Raw genomic sequence first — 20827 nt, 5'->3', positions numbered from 1 at the left:
ATATTTTCTACACTCTACTCCCATCATATTTTCTACCCTCTACTCGCATCATGTTTTCTAAACTCCACTCCCATCATATTTTCTACACTCAACTCTCATCACATTTTCTACTCTCTACACTCTTCATATTTTCTACCCTCTACTCTCGATTTGCATTTTTTTTACATTAATCTAAATATCTTTATCTTTAAACAGTGATCAATTCAAATTTTTGATCTGGTTTTTCAAAAAAGAAACAAGTTTGCAATGTTTTTTAAAATGGCTCGGACCAGAATAAGATGTTCAAGCTATAATTAAATAACATTTTAGAATTAACTTTAATTTATTTTCTAAATAAAACATTATGAAATTCTTTAGTTAGGCAAGGTTATACAAACAGTATTAAATCGAATAAACGTTTACATAAATTAACATTTCACAAGTTTTGGTAAAATTACATTTTGGTAAAATTAAATTTTGGTTAAATTACATTTTGGTAAGTACATTTGACTTTGGCCTAAAAGCATCTTAAGTTTTGAAAGTTGTAATAAGCATAAGAATTATAAGCGATAACACAAATTAAGATTACGGGTTAGCTGGTCCTTAATTTGAAGGTGTTGTTCCATCCCTGATTCACAACTGTACCCTTTTAAAACCCTTGAACAAACATAATTAACACTTTCTTGTTTTTCTAATTCAAAGGTAATACTTTTGAATAAGTGAATTCCAGATGAATGCATAATGCAGCAGAAACAAGGAATGAAATTGTCATGATAAATGACGACTATATCTTTATCCTTGACAAAGAAAATGCTTAAAAGGGTACCGTTGTGGATCGTATATGGACCTATTTTAAATACATGGTAACTGGAAATGACGTTGTAAATAATCAAAAAAAATATTTAGTAAAAAACTTCTTTAAAAATTCTATCTTGACATCTTACTATTTCTAAAAATTTTAGATTTAAAATGTAAAATTGGTTTTTGTTTACCATGTTTATCGTATATTGTCATGCATAATGTATATCAAACATAAAAAATAGCATAATCTTGTTTTAAAGACTTATGAATATTTATAAAATTACTAATTTTACTAAACTAGTAAATGACATGCTATGATGTAGCGGTCATATATGTAATTCAGAAAGGAATAGACAAGTAAACTAGTAAATGACCTGCTATGATGTAGCGGTCAAATATGTAATTCAGAATGGAATAGACAAGTAAACTAGTAAATGACATGCTATGATGTAGCGGTCATATATATGTAATTCAGAAAGGAATAGACAAGTAAACTAGTAAATGGCTTACTGTCCACTGTCCCTAAGTCCAGCCAAGTTTAAAGATTATATTCCTGATTTTAAGAAACAGAAAATAATAAAGATTTCTCATAAATGCGTGAATGGGATGTAGGTTAGTCTAATGTTTTTAATCTTCTAAAGAATCATTGTCTGATTTTCTGACTGGGTCAAGATTGTGGTTATCTATATATATATACTTTGCTTGTCTGTCTGTTTGTATCCAATAAACTTGACGGCTGAACCGATCGGGCCCAAATTATTTGTAGACCTCGCATGACCCCAGATAAGGTTTATGGATGGTCAAATTTTCAAAATCGTGCATCTAACAAAATTCGATTTTTGAAAATTTTGAAAATAATGACTTCTTTTTATAAATTTCACGAAATGTTTTGTTTGTTTTGTTTTACAATGTACACAAAGAGAACATGTTCACTATTGAAATAGAATAAAAACCTAACTTTATAAAGTTGAACACGATTCTTAGAACTGTTAACCCAATCCCATAGTGGGGATGGGTTGGGAAGAAGGAGGGAAGGAGGGGGAGTAGAAATGGGTTAACATCAAAACTACATAAAGAAGGAGAAAAAAAAATTTAATTTCCGCATTTTGGTAAACTTTAAATCAACAAAAAAATTAATGAATTTATAAATCCGAGGTTTAAAAAAAATGATTTTAAAATATGTAAAACTTAACCTTCTTAATTACTGAATCCTTAGTGGGAAAAGCTTTAAAGTTATCAAGTACAAAAGTTATGAAACTATAACATTTACAAAATCTATTATTATGTCTCTTGATATTTCAAACTGGCGTCCCACCCTCGTGTGTCAATCGGATCTGCTAACCCACCATGGTTCAAGAAATCATGATTCGTATAATTTCTCTACCTTCTCCTGGTATTTCTTTAGTACAGCATGCCTCTTCACCTATTTATACAAATATATTTTTATTTTGATATTTTTAAACCTCTTTTTCATGTTTTATGTATTTTTAACTTAGGTTAAATTTCATGCAAATAAAATAAGCATTTCCCATGTTTTTAATGTTATCTATAATCTTGGAAATTTCGACTTCTTTCCTGTGAACTAGAAAGCAGGGACCAAATTTATGCGACATTTCTAGTACGACTTTGTGGAAATCTTAGCTCCTCTAGCTAAGATTTCTAGTACGACTTTGTGGAAATCTTAGCTCCTCTAGCTAAGATTTTATGCAAAAGAAAATGTATCAAGTTAAATATATGAAATTCAAAACATTATATTTCTTAACAATAGCTATTCAAATAAAGGAGGTATGATTACAATTTATAAAATATTAATCTTCCGTTCAGTTTGTTTCAGTTTGACGTAGTGTCATGAGAACTTTTTTCAAGAACGCAAGGGTGGCTGACTTCTTTCCGGCAATTAAAAAAATTGTTAACCCCCCTCTCTCGTAAGAAATGGCTCCCACCCTGGAATTTTAAAGAAGGAATTTGTTCATTTTTATTTCAAAACCATGATAAGCCAAATTTTGGATTTATATAATATTTTATACATATCTTGATTTTGATTGATTTAGTGGCACCGCAGGGAAGTTTTTTAATATTTTCTTGAAAATCAAAATTAAAAGGCTATAAGATACCTGCTCTCTCTTTTTGCGCCCTTAATCTTTCCAGAGGGACGTTCCCGCCCCACCCCCCCCCACTGTATAAACGTCTTGAGTACACGTAATTTGGAACTGGAGAATATCTTGACCGTTATATCTCCGGAGAAGTACAAAGTACGGACATTATTTAGAAAAGATTAATCCCATGTGTACCTTCATGGTGGGTCCTATCTCCCCTCCAGGAATAGAGAAGTCTGCAGGAAGTATCATCCATTTCTGAATACGCTGCGCATTAGAGGTCGCCCTCTTATTGTACCTAGAAATAAAACAAATGAAAAAAGAATTGGATAAAAATAATAATGAACTAACCCAGTTGCGTAAATACCACTACATCATGGCCGTACACTGTCTATTTGTCTATTTCTTTCTAAATAGCATCAATGACCGTCCCATCAAAGTTGACTATCTATTTCATTCTGCATTACATATATGACTGCTACATCATATACAGTCATTTACTAGTTTAACTGTCTATTCCATTCTGAATTACATATTTGACCGCTACATCATAGCATGTCATTTACTAGTTTACTTGTCTATTCCATTCTGAATTACATATTTGACCGCTACATTAGCCAGTCATTTTTTGGTTTACCTATCTATTCTATTCTGAATTGCATATGACCGCTGTACATCATAGCCGGTCATTACTGGGTTACCTGTCATTTCCTTTCTGAATTACATCTATAACCGCTATATCTTATTGACCATGTCTACCTTTCTGAATTGCATATGACCACTTTATCTTGGTCGGTCATTAACCATTTTTACCTGTCTAACACTTTCTGAATGGTATCCATGACCGCTGTATCAGGGCCGGTTATTGACCATGTTTACCTGTCCATTCCTTTCTGAATAGCATCCATGACCGCTACATCAGGGCCGGTCAGAACGTCCTCCACTGTTTCTGCTTTACTTCCTAAGGTAAATACTATTGGTATCTTTATCCCTAATTTTTTTTACGAGAGGTATGATCTAAAAAGAGAATTTGCATCTGGTCCCTGATATGCTTCCGATTGATTTTTAAAATGTTGCATGAAATTCCGGACTATTTAAAAAAAGATTTGTTTTTAATGGTGATTAGCAATAAGGCCTTTTTTTACATGTAAAATGTAAGACTTCAGATATCCTTTATGATTAAAGGGTAAATGATAGGACATAAACCTGAGAATTTTAAATGCACGAAAAGTTCCAACAACCCTTTTCATTCTTTTTTGGGGACTGTATATACTTCTGTATATTCAACCTACCTACACTCTTGCACCATTCTATTGTATCATCGGTCATCTTACTCCTTGGTTCAAGGGTTTCCTGATCAACCTAAATAAAATCTTTTATTTGTAAAAATTAATCGAAATTTAAATTGATTTCTTCAAGGGACTATCTTTGTAGTTTCAATTATAGAGTGGTATGCCTGATTCGCAGTGTCTCCAATAAAAATCATTATTTAATTTATATTGATAAAAGATATTGTCGTTTTTCAATATTGAAAAATGTTTTATTGAAGATTTGGGGAAAAAGAAAACTAGGAAATAAAAATCCAAGTTTTTTATCCTTTTTCATACTTTTTACTAATTTTCCTCACTTCAGCAAATAAAACCTTAAAAACCCCATACTTTTGGTGAAAAATGATTTTTAAAAGGAAAGAGGGGGGATGATTTTCAGGAAAATATACACCCCTGAAAATCGGGCCTTACTTCAACTTTGAGGGTGACTAGACAGGACAAAAACTTCTTCCTGTCTCCTATCAGCATTACGTGGGATAGACAGGGTAGTTCATTCTTCACCTAAATATAAACAAAATTGAATAAAAAAACATGGAAGCCACTAGAAAGTGCGCAAACTCACAAGAAATACCACAGGGATGCCAACAAAAAATAAAACATCAATGGATTAGACTTCAGAGACACCTGTAAGGAATTTAAACCATCCGTTTCCTTTTTTTTTTTTGATTCCCTGCATTATCAATTTATTTTTTTCTTCGCCAAATTATTAAATATGGTATTTAAAGACAACGCTCAAGGCAGAGACTTCATTTATACATGGAATATTTGCAGAGTTTCAAGTCGTCTTACAGTCTCATCCTTTGTGGGTACGTAGCTACTAAAATAGGAACAAATAGACGCAACATTTTTGTCAGAAAAGAATTACCATATTTTCAATGATAAAGGGGGGAACATTCTCTCCTCCAGCTGTAATCAAGATTTCCTAAACAAACTATATTTTAAGTAAAACAATTTTTATAAAAAAAAAAAAATTTCTATCCGAAGTTGTTAGCTAGTCTTAAAGTATGACATTTTTATTGACACGGAGTTTAAGAACTATGCTACAAAGTCTTAACTCAATATCCAGAGCAGAAACTTTTGATTTGAGAAGATTAACTAAAAATTCTCAAGTTTTCAAAAATCAATCTTATTTATTGATTAAAAGAGAACCGACTTAATGTTTTTCACATAGACAAAACATTCAAAAGTTGCAGCTTTGCTTTGAATAGTAGCTGTACCTTAATCCGTCCTGTAATGATAAAGAATCCATCTTGATCCTGTTTTCCAACGTCACCAGAGTGATGCCAACCGTCACCATCAAACACCTAGAAATGACAATATGATGCCAACCGTAACCATCAAACACCAAGAAATGACAATATGATTCCATCCGTCACCATCAAACACTATAGAAATGACAATATGAATCCAACAGTAACCATGACACACTAAGAAATGACAATGTGATACCAACCGTAACCATGATACACCAAGAAATGACAATATAATGCCAACCGTAACCATGATACACTAAGAAATGACAATATGATACCAACCGTAACCATGAAACACCAAGAAATGACAATATAATGCCAACCATAACCATGAAACACTAAGAAATGTCAATGTGATACCAACCGTAACCATCTAACACCTAGAAATGACAATGTGATACCAACCGTAACCATGATACACTAAGAAATGACAATATGATACCAACCGTAACCATGAAACACTAAGAAATGACAATATGATGCCAACCGTCACCATCAAACACCTAGAAATGACAATATAATGCCAACCGTAACCATGAAACACTAAGAAATGACAATATAATGCCAACCGTCACCATGAAACACTAAGAAATGTCAATATGATGCCAACCGTAACCATCAAAAACCTAGAAATAATATTTGAAAGCTTTGCCTGATCAAGAATTAATGAGATATCCATGTTTTTGTAATTTGAAAATGTTGAAAAATTTACGGGCACTGTCTTAGTAATTTCAAATGACCCTCCTTAAACCCTTTATCTGATCAATAATGTGCAAAATATCGTCTCGCTTGAAAATTGTTTTAATCTGACAATATTCTTTTTTGCGTCTGTAGCGTGAATCCGCAAAGTCACTTTTCTAAATCTACCCTGAGCTGAAAACTTTAGAATGGGATATCCTTAATCCCGATCGATTAATTAATCTGGAGATTAAAAACAAGAGGAGAACAAGCATTATTTAATCTGGAGATTATGTAAATGAGGAGATCAAGCATTAATCTCGATATCCACCATTCTAAAGTTTTCAGCTCTGGACATCTCATTTATTCTCGATCAGACAATTCTTTTAACGAGTACGGTGGGGAATCGAACATGCCAATCCATAAATGGAGCGTCACATAAAATTCCGTTGATAACCCCTTTAAGCAATTCACTTTAAATGCCCTCCCAAAAATGTCTTTAAGATAAAAATAAATCTTATTAGTTTGTCAAGAAAATAGACTAAACAGGGGAAAAAACTTGATATTTTAAATAATAAACTTATTTATACTGTTTCAGCTCAAAGTACCAAGTTTAACAGTTATAAATCATAAATCACTGATAAGCATACCAATCATAACAGCAATAAAGAAAAATACATAAATTAACATTTGATTTCTGTTTGAATGTTTTCAGGGGTAAAAATGTTCCAAAAGTTTTCAAGGAAAATTAAAATTAGACGTTAAACGGCATGTTTCATAACCTAAAACTAATTTTTTCCCCCCCAATTCATCGAATTGTACAGGTCATGGTACTTTGTCTGTAGGTTGCTTGTTAATAATACTACTAATAATAATAACTAAGGGGAAAAAATGTATAGGGGGGGGGGGGAAGAGAAACAGAGTTTTCACCGCTATGTTTACTAGAGGTGTCACGCGAAGAAGTGAAAGTCATATTATCTCTAGGTGATGTCAACCCTAAGTATTGAAATGCAAAAATATTTTTTGCACTAACTTGATGAACTTCGTTTCAGGAAAAAATCTGGATTTTTGTTAAGGATAGGGGGACAATTCTACACATTGAGAAACCAAAGGTTGTAGAGGCTTCATTTGGGTCTAAAAAATAGAGATAAAAGGTTGAAATTTTGCAAGAAGCCTCCCACTGTGGTCCTCTACACGGATCTTAAAGAATTAGGGACCGGAATTCTTTGACCTCCTTTAAAAATCAATGTTTAACCCCCTTCTTGTGTCATCCTAATGTTTACCTCTAAAGTTTTCTCTTGGTTTCCTAGATAACCCATAAACACATTTCTTCCTCTCATACAGAGTTCCCCGCCTTCAGGACATATCTCAGATACTCCAGCACTATTCCTAGAGAAGAGATATATATATCATATATTTAGTTCCCCACCTTAAGGACATATCTCAAATACTCCAGCACTATTCCTAGAGAAGAGATATATATAAAGATATCAAATATAGAGTTACCCGCCTTNTTTGATTTTTTGTATCTTTTGTATATAAATATATTGTAAGAAAAACCGACTCGTTGAATATTTGAGAAACTCAGTGCATTGCTTTATTGATTTTTATTCATATACAATAATATATATAGTTCCCCACCTTCAGGACATATCTCAGATACTCCAGCAATATTCCTAGAGAAGAGATATATATAAATATATCAAATATATAGTTCCCCACATTCAGGACATATCTCAGATACTCCAGCACTATTCCTAGAGAAGATATATATATCATATATATAGTTCCCCACCTTCAGGACATATCTCAGATACTCAGCACTATTCCTAGAGAAGATATATATATAAATATATCAAATATATGGTTCCCCACCTTCAGGACATATCTCCAGCACTATTCCTAGAGAAGAGATATATATAAATATATCAAATATATAGTTCCCCATATTCAGGACATATCTCAGATACTCCAGCACTATTCCTAGAGAAGATATATATATAAATATATCATATATATAGTTCCCCATATTCAGGACATATCTCAGATACTCCAGCAATATTCCTAATTATTTCCCAAAGTGAGTATTTTTACTTCTTTTTTTACTAATTTTTTACCATTTTAACCCAAAAATAAATATCGTTAAATTTAATTTTGAAGAAACTATCCTTCAAAAATTTTCTTTTCGCCATTTTTTTCTGTAGCCTAATATAGGGACAGAACATTTTTTTACGTTTAGGAAATTCAATATTTTCCAAGCACAAAATCTGCAAAATGGAAGCGAAATATTTGAAATTTGAAACCAGTGGCCGAATTTAAAGAATTTGAGCGGCGGTTTAAATTGAAGCCGCGGCTTAAATATGGTTGGTTCCACTTAAAATTGTATCAAATATTTCAAGATTTAAACCGGCGCTTAATTTAAACCGGGTTTTTGCGGATTTAAACCGCGGCTCAAATTCTTTAAATTCCATCTCAGTACAGAGAAAAAAATGTTTGATTTAAAAAAACTTATAATAAAGCTATTTTTCTCATATTTATTTATTCATTATGAATGCCAGATAACACGAATGCTTACAAGGAATATACTTGTCAGTTGTCCCACCAATACATCTCAGTCCTTTTTAGACGAATTCTGGAGTGTCGGAGTGTCGGAGCAGACCCCTCTACCTTTGACTGCTATCTTCAGCCCACCTATTAGTCTAAGAATTCTCTTTTAACAACAATAGAATGATGCAGTTCAAAATGAATATTTCTCTGTACATTGTCCAAATCGGCTGACATTTTTTAAGGGGGACCCATGGATACCCTAGGGGGTAACATGGTGTTTAATAAAATTAGAATATTTTTAATTCAAGATTTTTTTCAAGTGTTAATAAAATTCCACTTCCAAGCTAGTTGTTTCTAATCCACTGGCGATATAATATTAGTCGTGGGACACAGCGACCCCTTTCTTTGAATAGTTTCTTGATTTTCTCTTAGTAGATTTCCCATAACCTCCCTTGAAGTTAAACTAAAAGTTTTTAAAATATTGTCTGTATACCGGGTGGATATTAAGCTGAGTGGATGTGAGTGATCATTTGACTAAACGCAATGCTAACGTAAGGCCCTGTCTCAGTTAATTTGTACCTGTCCAGTTTAGTGTGGAACCCAGCTAAATCTACCTGTCCAGTTTAGTGTGGAATCCAGCTAAATCTACCTTTCCAGTTTAGTGTGGAACCCAGCTAAATCTACCTGTCCAGTTTAGTGTGGAATCCAGCTAAATCTACCTTTCCAGTTTAGTGTGGAACCCAGCTAAATCTACCTGTCCAGTTTAGTGTGGAATCCAGCTAAATCTACCTGTCCAGTTTAGTGTGGAACCCAGCTAAATCTACCTGTCCAGTTTAGTGTGGAATCCAGCTAAATCTACCTGTCCAGTTTAGTGTGGAATCCAGCTAAATCTTTTCCAATTGTTCCAGGTCGGTAGTTGGTGTTATCATTACCAGTCTGTGGTCCACTAAACACAACAAATTATTATTATTATTTTTTATTATTACATTAAACTGTGAACTAAGTAGGCCAGGGTCGATAATATTCTTGAGTCCGAATTTAATGAATTTGAGCCGCGTCACAAATCCGCCAAAAACCGGTTTTAATTGAGCGCCTGCTTAAATCATGAAACATTAAATACAATTTTTAGTGGAACGAAACATATTTAAGCCGCCGCTTAATTTAAGCCGCGGCTCAAATTCTTAAAATTCGGTCTCTGGACAGTGGACATCTTTTAAAGTTGCCTCGTATCGGCATCGGTATAAAAACTTTGTTTGTTTGTTAGTATCCAATAAACGTCCAAACGGCTTAACCGATCGGGCCCAATTTGTTTGTGTCAACTATATTACTATATAACCCTTAGGAAGGTTTTATTGTAGATCCTGAAAAATAATTATATTTTTCGTTTAAAGATAAATAAGGGAGCATGAAGGGCCCTTTTAGCCTCGTAGTTCAAATTTATTTACATATATACATTTTACATATATATTTACATATTATTTACATTATATTTACATATATATATTTTGACCTTCACAAAAAGTTCGAAAAAAAAATCTTTAATATTTCATCAAAATAGTCATATTACAATAAATTTTCAACACAATTTTACCCTTGAGCGGGCTATTTATTACAAACCTGATTTCACTCATCCCATATATTTCCCAAATCCGGATGTTGAGAGACAGGAAGTAGTCAATAACTTCCTGTGCCAGGGGAGCAGCCGCACTAAACATCAAGATAGATCTAGGGGTATTTACGATAAAGACTACAAATTGTTTTTGTTTACTTAGCTTAATCTTTAGTTCTTGGGTTTCTAAAAGCAAAGAACTTCTCAAATACAAAAAAGGGTCGTTTACATGATTTTATGTAAGTTTTACTAAGGTGAAATCCCTCCGAAATGCCAAGGAAAAAATACGTGGGAAAACATAATATTTTGTCTGTGTTGGGATTAATGTGCTATAAAAAGTAAAATCTGATTTTCAGAAATCTATGGAGGGTAACTCCGCCCCTTCCCCCTGTTAAAATTCTAATTGTACCTGAAGAAGCTGTGGGTTTGGGAGAATCCAAGTTCATCTTTGATCTTAGAGAATACTATCTTGTCTGCCAGCTAAATACACATTTTATCAAATTATAGTTTCCCCCAATTTACCCCACCCCCCTTCCCAATCCCTCTCCCTCTCTATGGAACAACGACGCAGAACGGCAGTGCATGATTTATATAGGTTATGGAGTACATGGGCAAGGCTTTGAGTATAGATATCCAAAAATTCTGGACGATTTTTGGAAGATTTTATTATTTACTTCTTACCAACTTAATGTTGAATGTTCCTTTTAAATTAATTTATTTTTAATTTACGGTATTTATTTCTTTGTTTATTCTTTGTAAAAATCGTGTGATCTAACCTTGTATGAGAGTTTGGCCGATTTTCGTCCAGATAACCTTGCTTTATTATGCTCTAATCCTAAAATAAGGTTTAAATTCTGAATATACTTTCGTTTTGATTAACTCCTGTGGCTGTGACTAGGTTGTATAATTAGGTTAGTTAATCTCGATGCGCTCCAATGGATCCAATGTACGGGGAATATCGTCTTCTATGCATAGATAAACTTCGTATACTGATTTTAGAGGGTAATGCTACATCATCTATACGCAACATCCCCCCTACTGAACTTCTGACCTACTAACTTTCCGACCTACTGCAATATCGGACCTACGCCAGCTGTTTATTTTAGTATTATTTGAGGGTTAGGTTAGGTTAAGAAAATTTCTGGGCCGAGCGCTTCGGCTAGGAGAGGCTAGGGGGCCGAGCGCCGCGGCTAGGACAGGCTAGGGGGCCGGGCGCTGCGGCCACAAGTCCATATAGCAGCTGTAATACCACGTGATAGAAGGTCGGATGTGTAGTATAGCGGATTTGGCGTAGGTCAGAAGAGGAAAATGGCGGATAAGTGTTGGTCGAAAAATACACCACCTTTTAGAGTCGATAGTGACGTCATGTAGGTAGATTCTATCTATCTATGCTAAGGAGACGACATCGGAGTGCATCGTGAGTAAGCAAACCTATCGTACAACAATGGGTTCTGAAATGTATAGTTTAAACCACCACACCTCGAAGGGGCTAATATCTCAGTATTTAAAAAATAACTTATAGACTTTGTACCATCAATAAAAAAGATGTCACACAAAAACTTTAAATTTTTCTTAACTAGGTCTTTTAAAAATATAAAAAAAAGAATAGAGGCCGCATAACATGCCAGGATTTATTGTACCCCTCCCTAGAAGTCTTGTTGTGCAACCTTCAGTGACTAATACATTCATTTTTTAAGATTTTCAGCAAACCTGTTTTCTTGGCCCATATTCCAACTGCTTTCTTTATTCCAGTATTTGCCTTGCCTACAAGCAACATCTTTTCACGTACCTAGGAAAATCATTTGTCAGAACTTGGATTCCCTGAAAAGGGATTGAACACAAATCTAACATACCTTTTCCCAAACTCTTGGCACTCCAAAGAAAATTGTCGGCTTGGCCTCTTTCAACGTAGATATAAGGGTGCCCTATTAAAACAACAAATAAATGAAATCATACGGTTTAGAGGCTCAGTAACATTTTGCCTAGTACAAGTTCGCCTAGTACACTTTCGCCTAGTACATGTTCGCCTACTAACTTTTTGCCTAGATAACATTTTGCCTAGATAAAATTTTGCCTAAACACAGTTTACCTAGACAACATTTCGCCTAGATAACATTTTGCCTAGATAACATTATAGGTAATTTTCGCCTAGATAAATTCACTAAAATTTATAAAGTTTCTCTTTTTTCTCAAGAAATTCAATTAAAAGCAGAAAAAATGTATTATAATAATGTTCCTAAGGTGGTATCACATTTTCTGTTTGAACAGCGCCAATTATAAACTTTCTGACTACCAGGTCCATTGGAGACATATGAGAAATGTTGATTATCAATTATGGCTAGTCTGTCTCGTTTGGTTTTCCCTACCTGAATTAAGGACGTCATGTCGACATCAATGTCAGTAGAAAACTGAATGATTTAAACTACAAAAAAAAATTGTGAAATTTTTATAGTGAAAATTGCGTATTTTTTTGTTCCAAAAGCTGGTTAATTTGAAGAATGTTAATCTAGGCGAAAATTACTCTCTAATGTTATCTAGGAAAAATGTTATCTAGGCAAAATGTTATCTAGGCGAGATGTTGTCTAGGCAAAATGTTATCTAGGCAAAATGTTATCTAGACGAACTTGAACTAGGCGAAAGTGTACTAGGCGAAAGTGTACTAGGCGAACTTGTACTAGGCAAAATGTTACTGAGCCGGTTTAGATTTGCTTGAGGCTCTCTCGTGTAGGATGGCATTAGAATTCCTATTGCAGTAAAAAATAAGATTTGCCAAAAATAGTTTTGAATGCATCTAAAGTTTTAGATTTTTTTCTATCTTGATGTTCTTAAAACAAAGTACCTTGAGAGCGTCCCTGTTTGCAAAGTAGATTGTCCCAGCACAGGACGTAAACATAAAGAGGTCCATTATATTTGCAGCAACATGACTAAACATGATCGATTGATTAATTACTATCACAAAGAGGTTCATTAAATTACCAGCAACATCACAGAACATGATTGATTGATTAATTACTATCACAAAGAGGTTCATTACCAGCAACATCACAAAACATGATTGATTGATTAATTACTATCACAAAGAGGTTCATTACCAGCAACATCACAAAACATGATTGATTGAATAATTACTATCACAAAGAGGTTCATTACCAGCAACATCACTAAACATGATTGATTAATTGATTGATTACTATCATGAAGAGGTCTATTATGTTATAGCAACATGATTAAACATGATTGATAATAAACATGACTAAAATATGATTGATTGATTGATTAATTATTTTTAATAGTTACAATCAAGTTGATTTTTTACTTTTTGGGGTTCAGGCCCCAACGAGTAATGAGCCCCTATCCCCCCCCCCCTCCGCCCTGAAAACAACATTCATTGATTGATTATTTAAATGATTAAATATTTGATTAATTAATCAAAAACTGATGCTATTACCTGAGAGGTAGATAACTGACCAGCCTTTCTTCACCCCAAGTAAGTCCATAGTGTTCTACAAGAGTCCTAAACAAAATTATGCTCAAGTAAGGTTCTAAACATCTTATTGTAGTAATCTAAATATCCCATAATAACTCGAGTTTTTGAGATACTAATCAAGTAATATTGCTTCGTTGATATTATATAACTGTGGAATGATTGCATTATTAGTTTTTTGTATTTTAATTGTAAAACTATTCTACAGATTTTTAAATCTAAATTGTAAAGTAATACACCTCTAAGAAGTTAATTCGACAATTATTCTATCAATTCTGGTTTCTATTGAAAGTTACCTGGCTGTAAAAGTAAGATTATCATGAGAAAGCATTACTCCTTTAGGAGGGCCAGTAGTTCCACTTGTATACACTAGATGGCAGCACAGGTTTGGGGCTAGATTCTTCAACCGAGCCTCTGCAACAAAACAAAATAATCAAGGATATATATATTTTTTTTACCCATCCCCCCCATTTCAACCATATTATTCCCCCCAAGTAATTAGATATGATTGAGTGATAGGAGCTCATTAGAAATGATTGATTGATAAGAGCTCATTAGATATGATTAATAATGGTAACTCATTAGATATGATTAATTGATGGTAACTCATTAAATATGATTGATTCATGGGAGCCCATTAGATAAGATTTAGTGATGGGAGCTCATTAGATATGATTGATTGATAAGATCTCATTATATATATTGGATTGATGGGAGCTAATTTGATATAATTAATTGATGGTAGCCCATAGGATATAATATATTGATGGGAGCTCCCTAGATATGATTGATTGCTGAAAGCTCATTAAATATGATTGATTGATAAAAACTCATTAAATAAGCTTGATTGATGGGAGCTCCTTAGATTTGATTGATTGATGAAATCTAATTCTAGATAAGATTGATTAAATGTGCAAATTCAATCTTGAAATCCTCAGAGATTGTTTATATTGAAGGGATTATTTTGAAAATCGGTTTTTTTTATTTTATAATGACGACCATGAAAATAAAACATCAATTCTACAGTAAACTAATTAGATGTTTAGGAACATATTTTTTATTAGAAATTTGCCAATAAACCAATGTTAGAATCAATTATTTCATTATCATCATTTTATTGAATTTGTTGCCAGATTTCTTCAAATTCGTCAAATGTCGTCTTTTCACTAAACATCAGAGCTGAAAACTTTAAAATGGTAGTTATCGAGATCAAAGCTTGATATTTTCTTTTTCTTAATCTTGCTTTACCAAGAGTTACCAAGACCAATTGGTCGAGGGAACATGTGGTTAAGTAAAATTTTTAATTTCCCTAAAAAAAGTTCTACAAGTTCTACAACATTTTTTATCTTTTAAAAATAAAATTCTCAATTTTTTAAACTTTGCAGAGCAGGTTGTTATTCTATTTAATTATCCCAAGGGATTTATTAAGCAATGATAATATTATTATTGTATACCAAGTTCTGTATCCTTCTCTTTCTTCCCGACCTCCATCAGCTGAGACCAGCTTAGGACTCCGGCCTCCGTAGGCTCACCAGAATACTTAACAAGCCAGAGGTCATTTCAAGTATCCCATCATTTATTTTCTTTACATTTCCAGCGGTACCTTTAAATCCTTTATCTGATAAAAAATGTTGATATCGGTTGATGTTTCTCAATAAAAGTAAATTGCAGATTGAGGCAGCAGAATCAATGAAGAAAATAAAAAATTAAAACACTTTGTAACAAAGAAAACGACACAATCTTTTTCATTTTTTATCAGCTAAAGGTGTGTAAGGGTGCCGTTGTGAAATCAAGTCCAACAACAATANTCTTTATAAGTCCAGGATATCCATACTCCTCCCCTCTTAACGCATAGTGCAGGTTGATCTCCAATATTTTTCCAAATCTTAAAAATTCAGTTTGTTTTATAATTATGGAAAGATGGAACAAGGAATATTTTTTAAAACTCTTTGTTCTCAAAATAATAATTTTTCCCTAACAAATCATTTTTAGGAAAGATAAAATTAAAATAACATTTAGTAACTTGAAGAGGAAAAATATATTTAGAGGGAGGGAAACGAAGAATTATTGTTCTTTAATAATAACAGTTCAATTGGCTTTAAAATTTATTTTTCCACTTTTTACAAAGTATTGTTTTTAATTTTAAACCTGCACTATATGGAGTAGATAGGGTAGTTTATCTCATATTGACAGTTTTTTATCTAACTGGGTTTATTCTAATTATTAACCTGCACTATATGCAGCAGGTTGGGTAGTTTATCTCTGATTGCCAGTATTTTGCTGAGTTGGGTATGATCTTCAACAATTACAATGTTGGCTCTAAACAGTAAATAGTGAGATTGTCATTGATTTGTTTTTCTATGATTTTCATCCTATATTAAGAATAGAAGAAAAAACATCAATTAAAACTTGAACTTTATTTGTAAATTTTATCCTTGAACCAGGAACCTCTTCAATAGACTGTCGAGTCGATTGAAGTGCCGCCCCCCCCCCCTAGGCAAACAATTACAAAAAAAATTATTTGAGCACCAATGAGAAGTTTTTCTCTCTTTAACAGATGTAAATTTGACCAACTTCCTTTTTTTACATTAATCTGCAAAACAATTTTGAATTTTAAAAATATCATATTTAGATAGAACATGGTTCAAAGCAAGGTGGTATAGAATCAAAGGGTACATTGAATATTTGTTTGATAATACGAAAGTCGCAAATAAATAAAGACATGAAAATAAGGTTTATACCTGCAATGGGCTAATGTATACTGGCAAGCCTCTGCTGAGTTAGTTGGATATATCCCTGCAGCAAGCCCTCCTAAACATACTTAGTAATCAATTATCTTAAATAACTATCTTAATTAACTATCTGAATTAACTATCTTTATCAAAATGATCGTTTGAAGATAAAATTATGTTCAGTATCATTGCATGACGTATGTACAAAAAACCATAGTTTATACCTCTGGCTGAACATTGAATAAAGAAAGAAAATTTAAAGCCAGATGTGAAGTTTAAATTTTCTTAATTGTTTTAGTTTTGTTTAAGTTTGCAGTATAAGCCAGCTGTGTTTTTTAGACGAGTTACGTTTATTACTGTATAAGAGACAAATATGTAGAGGGGGGGGGGGAGACACTTAACTAGCTGTTCTATAAGTGTTGCATATCGACGAAAGAAAATAAAAAAAATGTCAGGAAAAGAATTAGTAAACAAATGATTCCGACTTAACCTGCAAAAACACATCCTAGATCTGAGAAAAACCACTCTGGAGAGTTGAATCCAATGATACCAACCCCATGGCCGGGGGTCAAGCCCAGCTTGATAAATGCCTGCATACACCACCAACAATAATATTGTTAAAAATAAATTCATTATCTTCATATTAATTTCTTTACTTCCTTAGTCTGTTCATTGTTTACAAACTGATTTTTATCTTTTTATTACTGAAATTATCAATTTATTTATTAGATAAGAAAAAGATCGTGAAAGATCCCCAATGTAGGATCCCCAGACCGCCTTCCGAGTAAGAGTCTCAGTCAGGTGCTGATTCCCCTACCAGTTCAATCTGGCACTTAATCTCATTCCCCCTACTTTAAGGGAAATACCAAAAACAGTCTTATTAGAAAAAGACTTATTTCTTTAATGAGGATATTTAAAACTATTTGATTTTCGTATTTAGTCCGTTCACTATCATTCACCTACAGATTACATTTTACTTATTTTTGCTTATATATTTCATTGGTTATTTTTGTACTTGTTGTTATTAATTTGCCATTTTAATTGTGTTTTTAACGTTTTGCTCATTGCACAATCAACATAATCATGTTTATTAGCTGTGTGGTGGTGTTGTTCTTATTAATATTCTTATCATTATTATCATTATTATCATTATTGTCCTTATTATTGTCATTATTATGATTATTATTATGATCATTATTATGATCATTATTTTTATCATTATTATTATCATTATTATCATCATTTTTAATATCATTATTATCATCATCATCATCATCATTATTATCATTACTATTATCATTACTATTATCATTATCATTATCATTATCATTATCATCATCATTATCATTATCAATTTCATTACCATTATTATCATATTATTATCATTAATTTTCATTAATATTGTTTAGTTCCTTAGCAACAGTTCTGACTTCAGCTAAATATTCTTTATAAGTCCAGGATATCCATACTCCTCCCCTCTTCACGCATAGTGCAGGTTGATCTCCAGCCTTAATCAATAAATCAATCTATCACAATAAAAGGAAAGTGTGAATAATTTAATTTTCATAATTAAAAAAAATTTCATTTCTCCACTAATTGGACTGCTAAAGTATATGATTAATCAAAATGGCTAATGTATCTTTACATTTCAAATAATATTTAGAAAATAACAATAAAGAAAAACAATATTTTAGAATTAAAATTCTTAGGAAAACTCTTGACGTAAAAATATTTTATGATTTCAAATCAACAAAATGTTGTGGAAAAAAAGTATACTTTGTTTGCAGTTAAATTTTCATGATTTACTTAAATAAACGTAAAGAAATCCCATGTAAATCAAAAATTCAAAATTTTCGAGAGAATGAAATACCCTGTTTACCTTCAATGCTGATTGTCTACGCAGGGTCAGGAATTAAACCGGTTTTTGTTTTGTTCACCTTTAATGCTGTTTGTGTAAGCAGGGTTGGAACTGAAACCGGTTTTTGTTTTTTTACCTTTGATGCTGTTTGTGTAAGCAGGGTTGGAACGGAAACCGGTTTTCTGATATCTTCAGGGCAACAATCTTTATCAGGCATCCACAGCTTAAATGGAGTTTTTTATATTGCAGATTAGACCATATCAGATCAGAGCTAAGACCTTTAGAATTGAATACCTTTAATCCCAATGACTAAATCTATGAATCCACCCACTGTTGACACTTTTGATTTTCTGCTTAATCCTTTCTTTTTGGTTATCCCTGCTGGATTGTACCAATGAGAGTTCGCTCATTGATTTCTTCGCGGGCAAAATTTCAAAATTTCTCGGCTTCTAATTGGCTGTTCGGAATTTTGTATGATAATAATAATAATAAAAGGTTAGATCTTAACATGGGAACCCGACAAGGAACCTCCAGACCGCCATCAACATGGAGCACTTCAACACTGGTTTTATCTTTCCAGATAAAATTAGATTTAAGTTTACAAAAAAAACACTGGATTTATGTACACAAATAAAACGCCGGATTTATCTTTGCAGATAAAGCACTGAATTTATGTTGACAAATAAAACACTGGATTTAAGTTTATAGATTAAACACTGAATTTACGTTTACAGATAAAACGCTTGTTTTATTTTAACAGATAAAACGTTGGATCTATTGTTACAGATAAAACGCTGGATTTATGTTAGAAGATATAACACTGGAATTATTTCAACAGATATTACGCTGGATTTATATTTAAAAAACGCTGAAAATAAATTACAGAGAAAACGCTGGAATTACCTTAACTGGTTCCATTGGATCTGAACTAGTGTATTCTGTAGCTGGCAGAATTCTATCCAATCCAATTCATTCATGAAATTTTCTAGAATTTCTGTTAAAACTTGTGCGAAGAAGAATTTAAAAAGCTGAAATATAACAAGCCCCCTGGTCCTTGGAACTCATAGCAATTATATATCTAAAAAAATAGTACATTTAAACTGCACGAGTTGCAAGCAGTTAAAATAAATTTTATAAATCAATATTTTTAAGAAATAGTGATGAATTGCAACTTGCGCCATATTAAAAAAATCATCTTAATTGCTAGCTTGCATTTTGCACTGTATTTTCAATTAAACAAAACTAAGCTGAAATTTGTTTTGAATTTGTAATTAAAAACTTTTAATAGAGGACATGGTAATATGAGACATTTTTACAAGAAGTCTGTCTTCATTACTAATTGCGCAACTTTTTGCAACTCGCTCCAAAAAAAACCAACTCATTTTCTTTTAAATAAAACATTAAGTTTGACCGTTTAAGAAAATATAATACAAAATGCATTGAAATAAGATAAATGAAGGAATTAAAAAATAATCAATATAAACTTATTCATCATTGAAAACATATTAATATTAGTGTAAAGGACAGAAATATTGAATAGTTTAAAAAGGGAAAAGGATGAAAGAAAGGATGGAAAAATAAATAAATAAAAGGAGGATTGATTTAATGAATGAATAAATTGGTTCCTATCAGGTCCAGTACTGGGTTCCTCTGATGGCTCCTCTCCATTTGAACTCATTTTTGTCTAAAAATAAAAAAAATTTAAAAAAATTGGAGTTTTGAACTCATTTTGATAAACCTATTATTAACTTTTATCACTAATCATTATTTATTTCTAGTGAAACTCTAATACAGCAAAAATAAGCGAGAAAATGACCAATATTGTTCTGTACTATTAAGAATATCTAGGGTACGTATACAGGAATACCCTGCTCCAGGACATCAACGATACACTACTGACGCCCTTATTTCTTTAAGGTGTGAAGGATACTGACAAGTATTATCCTATGCAAGGGTGTAAATGTAAGTATTAGGAAGCCCAGCTCTCAGGAAGTACAGATTTAAGTATCCAGGAATGACTGAAGCAAAATGCATTAAGCTAAGAAATCTTTTTTTCGGGGGTTTATTTATTAAATATTCGTTATTACGCCACTACCAGTATTCTTAGTAATTTGTATACATAATGCAGATTTACTAAAAATAAATAAACTTGACATTTAGATTTAGTTTCTCATGCGTATGCGTATGTTACAAAGATACCAATTTCCACCAAACATGACATTCATATTATTATCATTAATTTTCATTAATATTGTTTAGTTCCTTAGCAACAGTTCTGACTTCAGCTAAATATTCTTTATAAGTCCAGGATATCCATANAATTGTTTTCAATTTTATATTTATAAATATTTAAATCTTCTCAAAATTTACCCCTCCCCCCTCAGAAAAACTTTTCACGGAACAAAGGTCTTGCTAATAAAAAAAAACTGTATTAGAGCTTATATCTCAATACGATTATACAA

At 32.4% G+C, this 20827-nt stretch overlaps 1 protein-coding gene and 1 long non-coding RNA gene across 2 annotated transcripts; both read right to left on the bottom strand.

Moving 5' to 3' along the window:
* Window positions 1-303: 303 nt before the first annotated feature.
* LOC111703338 (uncharacterized) lies at window positions 304-937 on the bottom strand. The gene is made up of 2 exons (XR_002765597.1): window positions 806-937; window positions 304-607 (listed from the first exon to the last, which is right to left on the bottom strand). It is a non-coding gene; the product is annotated as an uncharacterized LOC111703338 (long non-coding RNA).
* A 1036-nt stretch (window positions 938-1973) lies between these two features.
* Window positions 1974-20059, bottom strand: LOC111703337 (long-chain-fatty-acid--CoA ligase ACSBG2). The gene is made up of 25 exons (XM_023475240.1): window positions 19991-20059; window positions 19269-19320; window positions 18502-18588; window positions 17920-18015; window positions 16998-17097; window positions 16517-16586; window positions 16004-16094; window positions 15230-15314; window positions 14072-14189; window positions 13740-13805; window positions 13131-13215; window positions 12145-12216; window positions 12002-12080; window positions 11068-11126; window positions 10701-10771; window positions 10300-10389; window positions 9542-9628; window positions 7419-7524; window positions 5422-5508; window positions 5070-5126; window positions 4616-4705; window positions 4169-4238; window positions 3756-3837; window positions 3072-3174; window positions 1974-2203 (listed from the first exon to the last, which is right to left on the bottom strand). Exons 1-25 carry the CDS (start codon window positions 20041-20043, stop codon window positions 2141-2143), a joined length of 2019 nt encoding a protein of 672 aa, XP_023331008.1. The 5' UTR covers window positions 20044-20059; the 3' UTR covers window positions 1974-2140.
* Between the last annotated feature and the right edge of the window lie 768 nt (window positions 20060-20827).

This window comes from Eurytemora carolleeae, unplaced genomic scaffold (assembly GCF_000591075.1).
Source record: "Eurytemora carolleeae unplaced genomic scaffold, Eaff_2.0 scaffold520, whole genome shotgun sequence".
NCBI lineage: Eukaryota > Metazoa > Arthropoda > Copepoda > Calanoida > Temoridae > Eurytemora > Eurytemora carolleeae.
The sequence above is the reverse complement of the archived record's forward strand: the minus strand, read 5'-3'. Positions and strand labels throughout refer to the sequence as shown.

Bases quoted from the DNA above. Each gene is read 5' to 3' on its own strand.
- LOC111703337 (XM_023475240.1), bottom strand. From the start codon at position 20,043: ATGAGTTCAAATGGAGAGGAGCCATCAGAGGAACCCAGTACTGGACCT. The intron at 19,321-19,990 runs GAACCAATTTAT...TGGATTGGATAG, and splicing joins CCCAGTACTGGACCTGATAG to AATTCTGCCAGCTACAGAAT. The intron at 16,587-16,997 runs GTTAAGTCGGAA...AAGTATGTTTAG, and splicing joins TCTAGGATGTGTTTTTGCAG to GAGGGCTTGCTGCAGGGATA.